At 44.6% G+C, this 14,279-nt stretch overlaps 1 protein-coding gene across 6 annotated transcripts in view; it reads right to left on the bottom strand.

Annotated features, from left to right (window-relative positions):
• The window catches only part of FBXW11 (F-box and WD repeat domain containing 11), a 65,030-nt gene that overhangs the window by 37,703 nt on the left and 13,048 nt on the right, over positions 1–14,279 (bottom strand). For 3 of the 6 annotated variants that reach the window (XM_042880568.1, XM_042880569.1, XM_042880570.1), the window contains one exon: positions 12,116–12,217. The exons of the other annotated variants lie outside the window; for them this stretch is intronic. In XM_042880568.1, the coding sequence (XP_042736502.1) occupies positions 12,116–12,166 (51 nt within the window). In that variant the 5' untranslated portion in view covers positions 12,167–12,217. The remainder of the gene's footprint in view (positions 1–12,115; positions 12,218–14,279) is intronic. 6 annotated transcript variants of the gene reach the window in all.

Below are 14,279 nucleotides of genomic sequence, written 5' to 3'. Positions count from 1 at the left end.
TTACCAGCACCCAGGGGAGGAGAGGCATCCACCACCCAGCATGACAACGGGACCACATCAGGAAGGGGATTAGGAAGAAAAGCAGCGAGACATCTCTAACATCTCAAAGTGGTGGGTATGCGTCTCTCACAGATTCTTGCTTTTGAAATAGCTAGGAAGCCCCAGATGGCTTAAGAGTGCTTTAAAACGAATGCAAGTCCCTCTTTAGGAAGCAATGGTTGCTATTTTCTAATCCAGGAATCTGATAAATTATGTTTATTAGAAACATCTTGACACTTGACATCTTTTAACTACTGAGAGCCCAAACACTAAGTGAAGGAGAACCACCAATCTAAACCACATAAAGCACATAGCAGCTCTTCTCACATCAAGGACAAAATCTCATGTCCCTCCAAATCTGCAGAGGAATGCAAAATACTCTGGTGGCTCTGAATTCCAGCTCAGAAATAGGCAGCCGCTGACAAAAAGTGCCTATGCTAACAACTGGAAAGACTCACAGCCTCAAAAAAATCTCTGCAAGTATAGCCAAAGGCTACATAGGGAGGAAGCACAAAAAAGATTCTTGTATCAACAGAGTAATAAAAGGCTAGGAACAGTTACTGAAAGCAGGGCAACAAACATGTTCGGCCTCACAGCAACAGCAACGCCACAGCTCCAGGTCTCAGCTCAGGATGCCTACAATAAATGGGGCCACGCACCAGCTCTTTTTGTCATTTGTGTTCATTCTGATTTTCTACTTAGTGAGATAATTAAGCCATACCTGCATGAAAACAGTCCCCTGAGATGAAAAGCAGACAGTGGAGCCCACGGCCAAATAATGAGATTCAGAAAATATGATGGCAGAGAAAACTCTTCATCCACATCTCAGTCACTATAAAGCATTGTGAAAACAAAGCTCTAAGGGTCATCGAGTTCAACTTGAAGGGTTTCAAGTAAATTGAAAGTTAGTTCTGCTAATCACAGTCATACCTGTATCTGAGATCTGTACTAACAATTTCTTGTTTCAGCTTAAACTGAACCGTTTATGTAAGCATTAGGTAACCACACACATCAGGCTCAATTGCCTTCAGTCCTCCCCTAGCAGCCAGGCTCCCCAGTTGCCAGGTAGTGCAGTTATTGCTGGAAGTTCAACCGAAAATATACTTGGAATACTGAGAGTGTACCAAGATCTAACAGCTGAAGGCAAAATTAGAAGGAAATCCTGATACTGAAAATAAAGCATCGCTTTTATTAGCCTCTGACTAACCCCAGAAAGGTTTGCAAGAAGATTCAGTACCAGCAGATACCTTAAACACAAATGGGATAACAATGTGAGAACAAACACTGCTTGGACCTCAGCTCACAGACTTAATGTTGCTTTTACATACCCATTTGTACAGCTCCCAGGGGCCTGATTTTCAGCAAGCCGTGCCTGATCAGTAAGAGCTTCCAGTACCCAACAGCCCTGTGCTCAGAGAAAGAAAACCTCAAGTGCTTCTGCACTTCCAGCACTCCAGAACAGTTATTCTGCAGGTGAGGAAGAACACAAATGGCTACTAACAACTACAACTGTGTACAACAGGTTATCCAGTTTAATCATGAATGCTTTGAGGACTGCAATTAGCACCAGTATTTCAACTTGGCTTCTGAAGTGTCAATTTGCCTTATGTCACTGCAAAATTCATTTGCTGCTCTTCAGTAAATAGATGACTGCGTATCTCTTAATATTTAGCACGCCTGGTCTAACATTAAATTAACCTTAAGAGTGAGTGTGGGCCATGCTCACGGAGTACTAAACCACACTGCCTGTTTTTAAAGTGAAATTCTGCCGAAACCATCACAAGTTTAGAATTCCTGCTGTGATCCAGCTCCATGAAACACCAAGCAAAGGCTCCAACCCCAGCGAAGGACTCAGGGCGCTGGCAGCTCCATGCAGTGGGCAGCCAGCCATGCGCAGGGCATCCTGCAGCTGCCAGCAGGGCAGTGAGCCCAACCTGCACAGCCCAACCTGCGCAGCCCAACCTGCGCAGCCCAACTGCTGAGCAACTGAAAAAGCAAAAATAGCACGATACAGGCTTTTATACAGATCAGAACCATAGAATCATAGCTTGGTATAAAAACTTAACTGACTGATTAAACTAGGAGTCAATTCAGGCTGGAACAAGGGAAAGCCCTGCTACTTCTGTCCAAATTACCAGCTGTTTTCCAGCATGCATATATTTTCACTCAATAGACGTTACTGGAAAAAAAACCATATAATTACTACAATCCCAAGAGACACCAGTGTTTCCAGCAGCAGGTGTAATTGCTAAAATTAGACAGGGAGGAGAATGCTTTTGATCTGTCAGACGATTTAAACTGCCTGTGCCCTCCCCTATTTTTTTTTTTTATATAATATGCAACAGCTTTGCACTTCTTAGGGGAGAGCTTACCTCAACAGGTACTGCAAGGATGGTGCCTAAAATATTCCTTGCGTAACTGTCCCAAACACACCCCGCTCTCATTTAATTTTCTGAGTGTCTGGAGCAAAGCGTCGGTAACAAAAGCTGCCTGCATCCATCACATCTTACCACGCTGTATGTGTAAGGACAGGGAGTGCTGAGTTGTGTAATTGTGGCTCAGATGAGTCAGCCCTGCACTGTTCTGAGCACCACGGCGCAGGCTTGCCCAACACGGACATCAGGCAAACTGCTTCTCTGCACGTCAGGATGGGAGCCCTGCAGAAGGGCAGGTGGGAGCCCACAGCCCTCAGCTTCACACCAGCACCTACCAAGCAGCTCTCGCCCTCCAAACCCACACATGAGTTTGTGCTTTCCCTCTCACTTTTATAGCTTAACTTTGCTACGCACCGATCACATTTTCCTTTCAGCTGAAAACTGGCTTTATCTTCAACCAGCTGGACTGTGCAAAGCTCTGCCAGCCTTCTCAGAGGTTGAATTCTACCTCCAGCTCACAAGCCCTGCCTGTTTTCAGCCGGGCACCCAGCCCTCCTTGGCTCTGGGCTGCATGCAGCCGGCCGCATTCCTGCTCGCAGCAGACACATCTCAGTGCTTCTGCAGCGTGCACAGCGCTCCGGCTCATTGCTGACACTGCTGAAATCCCTCAAACTGAGGAGCGTGGTAATCTCTGAATTAAACACAGCTCGAGTTGTCGGAGCTTCCAGTGCATCTCATCCTGAGTGCACACAGAACGCACCGCATGTTCTCTACACAATTCTCACCCATCCTCAAAGTTTTTCAGATTAAAGGTAGGACGAGGAGCATCTCAGAAGCAAATTTCAGATATAGCTGGTAACCGGGTCATCCTCAGACGCCTTCAGATTCATCCAAAATAAATCAGCCTATGTTAAGATTAAATATATTTGCAATTTGGCTGCCTGGTGCAAAGCTAAAATACTTGAAGGGTTATTCCTGGACGCCCAGAGGAAATTTAGGTTCAGACTTCTGGATCCACGTGAAACCGATTCTGCCCAAATTTAGTTACCTCAATGTGCCAGACAGCAGCTGAGCCCAGCTCCCAGCACAACGGTGCCTTAAAAGCCATACAAAGAACACAAACGGGCATCAGAGACTTCAGTCTATTAAAAGAACCCCAATAATTAAGCCATTCTTAACAATCTGACCAATTCTCCTTCCACCCCCGCTGCCATTTGCTGGTGCTCATCCTCCCCCTTTCCCCTGACACCTCCAGACACACACTGCACACAGAAGCACGCAGAGCAACTCCCAGCAACCACAAGGCCACAGGATCAAGTTCGTTATCGTGAAAGACAGACAAACGAGGATTTAAGGATCAGAAACATGAGCTTCAACTAAATAATTCTCCACGCTTGCCTGCGTCCTTTCTCTAGTTTTTCTAGGAGCAGAGCTGGCACTTTCCTCTCCATCCTCTCCTACTTTCAGTGGCCACCAGGATGACACCAGAACTTGTTCTCTGGCTTTCACCCCTCTCCAGGGAGCAGGAGAACTGCAGCCACATTCTGAAGAGGATCCTACACAGATTTTTTTTCTGTAAAAGTTATGAAAACATTACTCAAAAACATGGAGGAGTCTGAAACAGCAAAATCTCAGAATGTGTTCAGTAACCTCAAGTATTCGTCTTCTGCAAAATAGAAGTGTGGGAAGAAACATTCTTACATACAAGACATTATAGAAGCTAGCACAATAAAAACATTCAATAAAAATAAAGCCTAAAACCAGCCAGCTGCTCCAAGAAAGATTCCAGTGCCATTCAAGAGCCATTGTAAGTCCATGTTTTTCTCCAAAGATGCACAGCAATGTTCTTCAATTTGGCAGCTAATGAAGCCATATTAATCCATCAAATCCTAACCACTTACTAAGTGTATGAAAAAGTCTTTGCTTAATACCCAATTTCAGTGCATTTTTGATACTCAACCAAAAGCCCTGAGAAAGCCCTTTCTTAGAAAAAGGCTGTGGACTAACTCTGGTTAAGAAAGAAGCTTTCAGCAATAACAGATGCTAAAATCAAATACTCATTTTTTTCCCAATCTCCACTCAGCCTTGCCTGGCCTTAGCCAAACACTACACTCAAGTGCTGATTTTATCTAGGCATTACAAGGAACATGCAGTCGCCTAATTTGGATTTCACATGGTTTATATAATGGAGGTCTAAATGCTCTTGACCTCCAAGGTCAGCGCCACTTTTCCCTGCAACTCCAACTTGCAGTTAATTAACAGCAGAAAGACTCTGGTTTGAAGGCTCTACAGAAAAGGATTTGAGAGCAGGGGAAGATGTGCCCAGAGTCTCAGGTTCTACTTTCAGGGGGATTGTTTTTCATCCATCGCTTCAGCAATTCACGTTACAGCACAGCACATTGCACCGGCCCCACAGAGAGCTGGTGAAGTTTTACAGGATCCAAAAGGCAGTGTGACAGCCAAAAGCTGCACGCTGTGCAATGAAGCCCTGAAACCAAAGCTGGGGCTGCTGCAGCAGGCCAACAATTATCTCCTCACTTTCTGAAGACGTTTGAGTTTCGCATCACTTCAGTAGGAAAACATTACAATCCCTGCAGTTAAGAGCACCAGGCATCCTGGATTTCCACTCTTCGGATACTGAATTCACAGGCATTTGGCCCAATATGCACTGTTTCTCCCAAAGCACACACCTGTAGGCATGCTCAAGACTTTCAGATTACACTTTCTTTATCTACCTAAGCTTGAGAGTACACAATTGTTCCTGGATTCCTGCAACATTATGGATGTCTTTTTTTGTATCATGTCTTGAACGACTCCTCCAGTTCAAATACCTTCAAAAGTATAGCAGACAAGAGCACCATGACTTCCCAAAGCAAGCTGCAGTGTGCATTCACACTCTGCAGTCACATATACAATTCCAAAGATATCTCCACTAAGTCCTTCTTTGAGCAATTTTTCAAGCAGGGCATTTAATTATGAGCTACTAAATATTGCACAGAGAGAATTTTCAAGTCCACTGTTCCTCACTAGCAATTTTTTAAAAAATCTTTAGCTCTTTTCATATTTTATGTTAAACTGAACTTTGCAGTAAATATTTCTGCATTTATTAAAGAAAACCCTGCAAAGTGAAGAGCAGAGTAGATGCCCAAAAAAAATCAGGGTTATTCAAGAAGCGTAGTTCAGGTCATCCCTAAATTCTGGCTTAATATCTGTATCAAGAAGTATGTGCCAACCTGAAGAATGATAAAAACACTGAAGAACTCGAAAAAGTTCAGCTTCAAAAGGTAAGAACCCCTAAAAGCAGCAACGCAATGCCATGCCTCAATTCAGGACTTACACCACCTGTCTGTAGCAAAGGGTTGCAAAATAGTCACGTTTGCCATAGAAACATCCTACAGAACAGTACAAAGTTTTGGTTACAGTTCCTCCTTTCTCCACTATATCACTTCTCCCATATTTGATACATGGGTGTCTGGAAGATTGGCTTGGTACCGTCAGGTTTGTCAACCACTGGCATATTATGACTGTAATTTACGTCCATTCTATCCGTGAAAACTAAACTAACGCTGCTATCAACACTGCAGCTCAATTGCCCACGAGCGTCCTGGCTGTGAGCCTGTGACCCAAAACCTACCAGCACTGGGTGAAGGAACTGAACATATTTAATTTCCACCTCAGCAGGAAATTTTTATTTCCTGTTTCTTTGCAGATTCTTTGAAGGGAGGCACAGCACACATCTTCAAGGATGAGGCCTGCATCAGACATACATGGAACAGACCGCCTGCATCTCCTCTTCCCTGCTACGGCAGACTTCACTCCCTCCCAGCACAGGCATGGCATTACTAGCAGGCAGGCTGAAGAACATGGCAGTTTACTTTACAGATTTCTTTGCGCCCTAACAGGGGCAGGGAGCAAAAAAATGAAACCCCACATTTCCAACAGAGGCAGAGGAAGCGTGCGCACAAAGGCGTGCCCAGCATCTCTGCTCTCCAAGATGCAGGCTTCTGTAAGGGCTATCAGGAACAACAGCTCCCGCCCACTGCTTGTGAAATGCATCAGCCTCAGCACAACTGTGTTAGCTTTCCTGAGGAACACAAATTGATGCTTGAAATGATGCTTATCTGGGGCAGATAGAAGCCGTGGCTCGGGATTTGCTGAAGCAAGGTCTAGCATCTTCTGCTGATAGGTGAATCCATCATCAAGAAGCGTGCTTGCCTCCTTAGGGATCCATCCCAGCCTGAGAGAAGGCAGATTGGGATCTCTAACAGCACCACAGAGAAACACCAGCAAAGGCAAGTTAGCAAGTGACTGATGAGGAGTGCATTTCTAAGCTCACATTTCTGTTCCAATGTTCAGAAGACTTCTGCAGAGTGCAGCTTAGTGAAATACCACAAAGAGGGTCAAGGAACTACAACTTCCTTCTGATCTCTATCACAGCCATACAGATTACAGATTAGGCAGCTGATTTTTGAATACTAAAAGCTTCTGAAGAAAAAAACAAACGTGAGAGAAAACTGCCCTGTAATTAACAGTCATAGTTAAGTAACTTGAAACGCTTGCATTACATGGAAATATTTCAAGATGGGGGATCAGGAATCAAAACTTAGAGACATTCAGTCTGATATCAGGGAACAACACTTCTGCTCCTCAGTTACGGAGGCTGCAGAGCAAGAGCTCTGGTTCACAGCTCAACACGAGCTCACGGGCTAACACTCAAAGTCATCCAGCAAGTAACCATTCTCTTCTGCTTAAAAATAAACACTGTAAATTGACCCAATAAAGTGAAGGTCTCTCTTCTTGCCCCGACAAAACAGCAGGCCTAGTTAATAATTAAAGTCATAAAACTGAAAGCACTCAGATACACAAAGGATGACTGAAAAAAGTGCTTATCGCAACACTTTCTTCTGGATAATAAATCATTCCTGGGAGAAAAAAAAATCTCCCTGCACTTCACAATTCCTCATCCCATGGGTGTCCAGCCCTCATCAGGGCTGTGCAGCACAAAGCTGTGCTGGGCACCTGGGAGATCTGCTCTGGGCACTGCGCAGAGAGAAACGCCCCAGCACCAGAGCATGGGTGAGAGGAGAATACGAGGGCTGGGTAAAAACCTTGCAATCGCTGTCTGTGCAGCAAACATCAAACTGAGCTCTTGCAGCAGCCCTCAGAACCTGCAGCAGACACTAAGAATCATAGAATGGCCTGGGTTGAAAAGGACCACAATGCTCATCCAGTTCCAACCCCTAGCTGTGTGCAGGGTCACCAACCAGCAGCCCAGGCTGCCCAGAGCCACATCCAGCCTGGCCTTGAATGCCTCCAGGGATGGGGCATCCACAGCCTCCTTGGGCAACCTGTTCCAGTGCATCACCATGCTCTGTGTGAAAAACTTCCTCCTAATATCCAACCTAAACCTCTCCAATTGCTGTTCATTTTTGGAGGAGGCTCAGCCTCAACTAGGAGAAACATCTATGTTCTCCTAGTATCCACTGCTGATGAGCAGGGAGAAAAATGGGCATTTACCATCAGGCTTACAGACCTAGCACCATCCCACTGCATAAAATAGCAACGGGTGTGCTGAGCCACTATCTACAGCTTGAATCACAGAACATGCAGTCATTAAGGTTGGAAAAGCCCACTACGATCCTCGAGTCCAACCATCACGAGAGCCTTCTGCAAAAACTGGGCTTGGCTCTACAGCTTTGTGTCTCAAAAAGAAGCCTGTTTAAAGCAGAGGGGCAAGCACAAATATTTCAGAGATTGGAGAGAACGCTGTGTTCCTTCCAAAAAAACAAACAAGAAAAGGAATCAAATCTGCATTTCTTTTAATGGACCTGTTGGACTGTTTCCAAGAAGGAACAGTAACAGTCCGACTGTTTTGAGGCAACATACCAGAAAACATGTCAAGGAAATATTTGTAAATGATTTCAAACCTAAGAGGAGAAGGAAAGCAGTTGTCTGGCTATTACAACTCATTTTAACAGCTGCAGGGAGGAATAACATTTTCAGAAGGAGGCAGGCTGCACGGTGACAGGCTATTCATCATTCTCCCATTTGTGATTTTGCACATCGTAGGAAAAGGTTTGAACAGAACGCACCTACAGCACTCGGGATTGCAAGAATCCTGCTTCAAGTCCGTGTCTGAATCTGTGCTGTGAGAACGACAGCACGGCGATACAAAAATAAGATGCTGAAGTTTTCATATCGATAAATCAATTCTTAGTTTTCAGATACCATTTTCTCCGGTTCTAGTTTCCATTTTTATACTTCCATCTGGTCTCTGAATAGAAAAGCCAACACCAGAAACTCAAAATTAGTCAAGAATAACAAATAGAAGTGTTGGCAAATTCACATTAAATTGTATCTTTCCAATACATAAATTAAATTTTCTTCTTCGTGCCCTCGCTCAGCTGTGATAGCACTGAGATTCCCCATCGCCAGAAAATCATTTCCTTTGCAGAGTATGCCATCATAAGGCAAAGAATATTGAAGCCCTAACACTTCATAACTCCACTTGCAAATTGTAAGTTCCTCCAAGCAGCAATAAATTATGAATTGGTCAATTCAAAAGGCTTTTAAGACGTTTCTGCAAAGACAGCTTCCAGTTACGGGAGTAAATCAATGCACTCCTGCTGTAACGTGCAAGCAGGAAGGGCTCTGGCAAGAACCACACCAATGTCACCTCCCTGCGGTGCACAGCCCTGGGGGAGTGCTAAGGAGGCAAGGGACACTGCAGACAACGAAGACTGATGCCTGACAGACAGCAAATAAAAAGGAGCAGCAAGGAAACCACGTTGGAGGGCTGTGAGCAGGGTGAGCAAGAAAGGCACACCGGTAGGAATGCTCAGGTAAGGCAACGGCCTGCTTTCAGTCTTGCAGTCAAATCTGTATTAAAGATAGGATGAGAACAGCAGCTATTTGAATCCAAGTGTGTTCAGAACAGGAAGGTGAACGCCTTGTTACTAAACCACTATTAAAGACAATTCAGTAGTTACAAATAAGCCCTCGGATTCCACAGTACTTCCAACACGTAATTGGCATTCAGTACATGCTTTTCCATGCAGTAACACCAGCCATGGTGTGGGTTTTTTTTAAGTTATCTATCTCTGCCCGTTCACTAACAGGTCACAGAAAGAGGGCAAATATTCAAAGAATGGCTTGGAAGGGACCTCAAGGATCATCGATCCCAACTCCCAACTCCCTGCCTCAGGCAGGGCATCTGCCCAGAAAATCCCACAAAATAAGCAGGTATTTCTCTGCAAGAGGAAAGCACAGAATACAAAGTATGACTCCACCTAAAGAATCAGAACGTGGCCATCCAACCTACTGGCACCGCAGGACATCTGCTTGAGTGCTGCCGTTTGATTTTAGAAGCACAGCGAGGATTTATGGCATTGCTACACCTAACCTCAGCTTCCTTCTTCCAGGTTGGTGTAAGGTCACTCCTGAATATTCTACAAGGGGCTAAGATGGAGCAGAACCTCCTGAAGAAACTGCAAAAGCTTCAGGCTCAAGACTAGGATTCCTTCCTCCTTTGGACCATTCACTAGCTACCCTACACATATAAACACAGATAACTGATACAACACTGATAATTTCACGCCACTGAAGGGCTTCTCAATTCCCCTCCTTGAACTCACTATTAATCACCATTAATCTAATATTACTGATCACATATCTCCAGGTAGACGTGCCCTACCCATTTCTACACACAGGCTTATAAGCTAAAGAACAACAAAAGGCAAGTCGAGGTGCCAAAAATAAGAAAAGGGGAAAGAAAGCTGGTGCCACTTTCATTTCCAAGTTCCCCATGGGCTCACGGAGTCACATGCCTGAAATGAGAGCTCTTTTTCTAAATCCCTCACAGCTGCTTCTAAAAGATTGAACAACTCTTTACCTCGGTTGCAGTTCTACAAGAAATCTGACTGCTGCACACACACACATAAAGGCCTTTATTTTGGAACACTGTTATGTAGCAGTAATGTTGGCTACAGCTGGCTCTGTGAGCAGCCTGCTGAAGACAGCTCTCCAGCCTCACCTTACCAGAACACTCTGTGTAGCCAGCAGTGCATTCACCGACACAGTTCAGTATTTTCTCCTACAATCAGTAATACCAACAGAAGTCAGCTTATATTCATCTAACGCTCAGCCTGGTAAATGTAGCAGGTGCAAGCTCAGACAACTAACTACCTGTTAAAAACTGCTCATAATAACAAAATTTGCCATTATTTCAATTCAGTACTACTAAAGAGTTGAGTCCTCCCAGTTTCCAGATTTGCAGACACGCACACTCTGCTTGAAATCCAGACTCCAACCCAGACAGAGCCCAGCCAGCCCAACACGTGGCCCAGCAGCTTACCCCCTCACAGCCTGCAGTCACAAAACCAAGACACTCAGCCACCACCTAGAAGCCTGTTATTAACAGCAGAATTGCTGCTATCTGTTCTCAGGCCGTTCCACACAGCTGCATGCCCAAAATCCAAGGGCAGCTCCAACCTCTGTCCCACACTGTCGTGATTACAAACATCTGCTGTTACCAGGGTTTGGCCACGATGCAGTAGCGCTTCCTGTAGGACTGCTATCCATCTGTACATTCACCCTAGAAACTTTATTCTCCTTCACTTAAAAACCGAAAACACAAAACATTTCAACAGAAAAAAAAACGTATTTTAACAGAAATCCTAAAGTTTAATTTCGAAATCCAGAGCTGCATTTTGCATGCCAGAGGTTCTCAGGCAGACTGTTACTCTCTAAGGCAAAGCATTCACATTACCCCGTGTCTGAGTGGAAACAGACTGACTGCAAACAAAGCTCAGCTTGCTTACGTTCTCATTCACAAAAGCAGTGTCTCTCAAACATTCATTTTGTGCAGACCGAACCACTGAACAATGCCACTGCGTTACAGAAGTTACCAATATGAAATAATCATGACATCTGCTACCAATTATACATCCCCAAACACTTCAGGAAGTGCCACACAGATAATGCACATGTTCTGCATTTACTTTCCAAGGTAAATATTTTGGGAGTTCAAAACTGAGCTGGTATCAAAAATCTCTGTTTCATTATTTATCTTTTCCAGTCCCTCCCACACCAGTAAAGCAACAGCAGCAATTCCCCATCAGTAAGAGCCACCCCCACCCCCTGCTCCTCACTTTCAGAAGCTGAAGTGCTAAGGGACTCTGTGAACTCCAAGAGCTGCAGGGCTCCATGCTGACTGCCCTGCATTCAAACATGCGCAATGATGAAAGTAAGGCTGTAACCAGGGCTGTATTTAGTAGAAAATTAAAAGCTTATCCTTTCTAAATTAAATCACAAAAACATTACAGGCTATTCAGTTCATTGCAGTTTAAGAGAAATGGCAAAGCTCATTATGTGTTGTGGGTTTTTGTTGTTTTTTGTTTTTGTTTTTTTAAATTAAACAAGAAAGCAAAACGTAGCAGGCAACATGCACAACTATGCTACTTATATCACAACTTCATAAACAGGCAATAAAACACAAAAGCTCACCACCCCCCAGAGAACCTCCTGTACAGAAAGCACTCTTAAGGTTCACCCCTACAGTGCAGTTAAGTAGAAGATTTCAGAAAAAGGATGCACAAAAAACATTTAGCAGACTTAACAATTTGATTAAACAAGAGTCCTACGAGTTTAACAAAGTTCAACAGCATACGCATAACATTTACAACAAGAAAGAAGAAAGGCACCTGGAGACATCTGACACTGGGCATGCTCTGCAGGCATCTCAGTGCGCACATGCTCTCTACCAGGTTGGAGCAGCCTAGCCACAAAGACCTTGGCACAGAACACTGCAGGGTGACAAAAAGGAAGGAAGAGAAGAAGCAGTTAGATGCCACAACAAATCACTCAACGCAGGCAACTCATTAGTACGTTCACATGGGTACTTATCTACAGCATTTCTACGTTCATCGCAAGGTTAGTGGCCAAGGGTAAAATAACAACTGAAGATCCTTTTCAGGAAATAAGCCATCCCTCTGCCCTGGCAAGGATAACGAGCTGATTTGCCTCACCTGCAGCTGCGTGGCTGTGGTGCCCAATGCCCACTGAGCTCCCTCCCAGCAGTGCCCCAGCTGCAGCAGCTCAGCGGCGCGAGGCAAACCCCTGCTCAGGGCTGGGACTGCCAGGCACTGCTGGCTTCTGCCTCCCCACCCCCCACCCGGGTAAGAGGAGCACAGGAGCCCTTCATTAAGCGGCAGCTCTTCAGAACGCAGCCCTGGGGAGCTGGTGATGAAGGTCTGGCACCCCACTTTCCCCACTTGTGCTTATTTGCTCTGACAGCAAAGCCCGTATTAACTTGTGAGGTTACAGCCTAGGTGTGGGACACCGACACAACCAAAGATAGTAATTTTGTGAAAAGAGCAGCTAACTAAGTTCAGGCTGCCAGACCAAGCTGTGCTTAGTCAACATGCACGGTATCCTGATTAAATGGGTCAGTGGGGGAAGAGCTGGTGTTATCAGTTAAAGGTATCCTGTCAGCCAAATTACAGCCCAGCAGTATTTATGGCTCATCTCGCCCCCCGAGCTGGGAAGAGCCATGCTTAACCACTCAGTGCCACACTGCTGACGCTGGAAGCTGGGGAAAGTTTGCAAACATGCTTCTGTGAAGCTGGAGAAATTCAATGCAGACAGACTCTCCAGACCTTTTATAGCCCCGTGGTATTATTTCACAGCTCCTTGTAAGGATACAATAGTACACTACACAACCATCAGATGAAGTTAGAGAAAAGGATTCAATTACTATCAAGCAGTCACAGGCCCAGCCCTGAAGCCTGCCTTCCTGTAATTTTCACGTGGGCTTCCAAATTAGTTGTAACAAATACCAAATCATTAAAAAGAAAAGCCACAGATGAAGGTGAGAGCAGAAAACCTGCAGATGAAGGCTCAAGGAGAGTGGTTAGTAAGTAATGAGGGGAAGGAGGGAACCCAGAGGAGCTGAGGAGGGCAAAACCTTTTTGCAAATTTTATTTCATATATTACAAATAAAGCACAAGAAAGCCTATGATGTTCACTTCTGTGCTAAAGAGAAATGAAAGCAAAACCAGGACAAGATGATCCCAGCAGCACCAAAATCCACTTGATTTCTCTCCTCCAGTCCTATGTAGGAAGGGTGCAACTCCAAATGGAAGTTCCGCACTATGCACATGGAATGAGATGTGGAGATCTTATGGACAGAGGTAACAATAAAATTAATGCTTTTTTGTATTTTCTTTCCTTCCATATCAAATAGATCCTTTTTGTGCTCTCAGAAGATCATTTAAAACTTAAGGAAATGTGATTTTCTATTCAGCTACCAATTAACTCAGTATCTACAGCTACTTGACATGACATATCCTCACACAAACACTTGAATTCAGTCCCCAGAACAGCTGTAGACAATCAGGGCAACTGATATCAGGGCAACTACCTGAATTTCAACAAGACAGCAAGAAAAGATTTCTGTTGCCCGAGCAGGCTGTGGATGCCCCATCCCTGCAGGCATTTGAGGTCAGGCAGGATGTGGCTCTGGGCAGCCTGGTGACCTGCACACAGCAGAGGGTTGGAACTGATGAGCACTGTGGTCCTTTTCAGCACAGGCCATCTACAGCTCTGCCTTAAAAATGAAGTACTTAGGCTGCATCTGTTTTTAGGAATGGCTCTCACTAAATGAGCTCAGTATGAGGAACTGAAGAGCAACGTGGGTAACCTGAAAACAACTTTTTAATTTACTTCAAAACACATTAGACAAAGAAGCCATTTCCACACCAAGTCTAAGCCACACCAAAAAACCTCTCCACGGCATTACGAAAACCCTGAATAAAAGGATTTATAAAGAACACTGGACACTTCAGTGTAGCAATGATGTTGCACAAT

The sequence above is a fragment of the Lagopus leucura genome, unplaced genomic scaffold (genome assembly GCF_019238085.1).
Source record: "Lagopus leucura isolate 7727_CA_CO unplaced genomic scaffold, USGS_WTPT01 Super-Scaffold_100027, whole genome shotgun sequence".
Classification (NCBI taxonomy): domain Eukaryota; kingdom Metazoa; phylum Chordata; class Aves; order Galliformes; family Phasianidae; genus Lagopus; species Lagopus leucura.
This window is presented reverse-complemented; position numbering and strand designations above follow the sequence as displayed.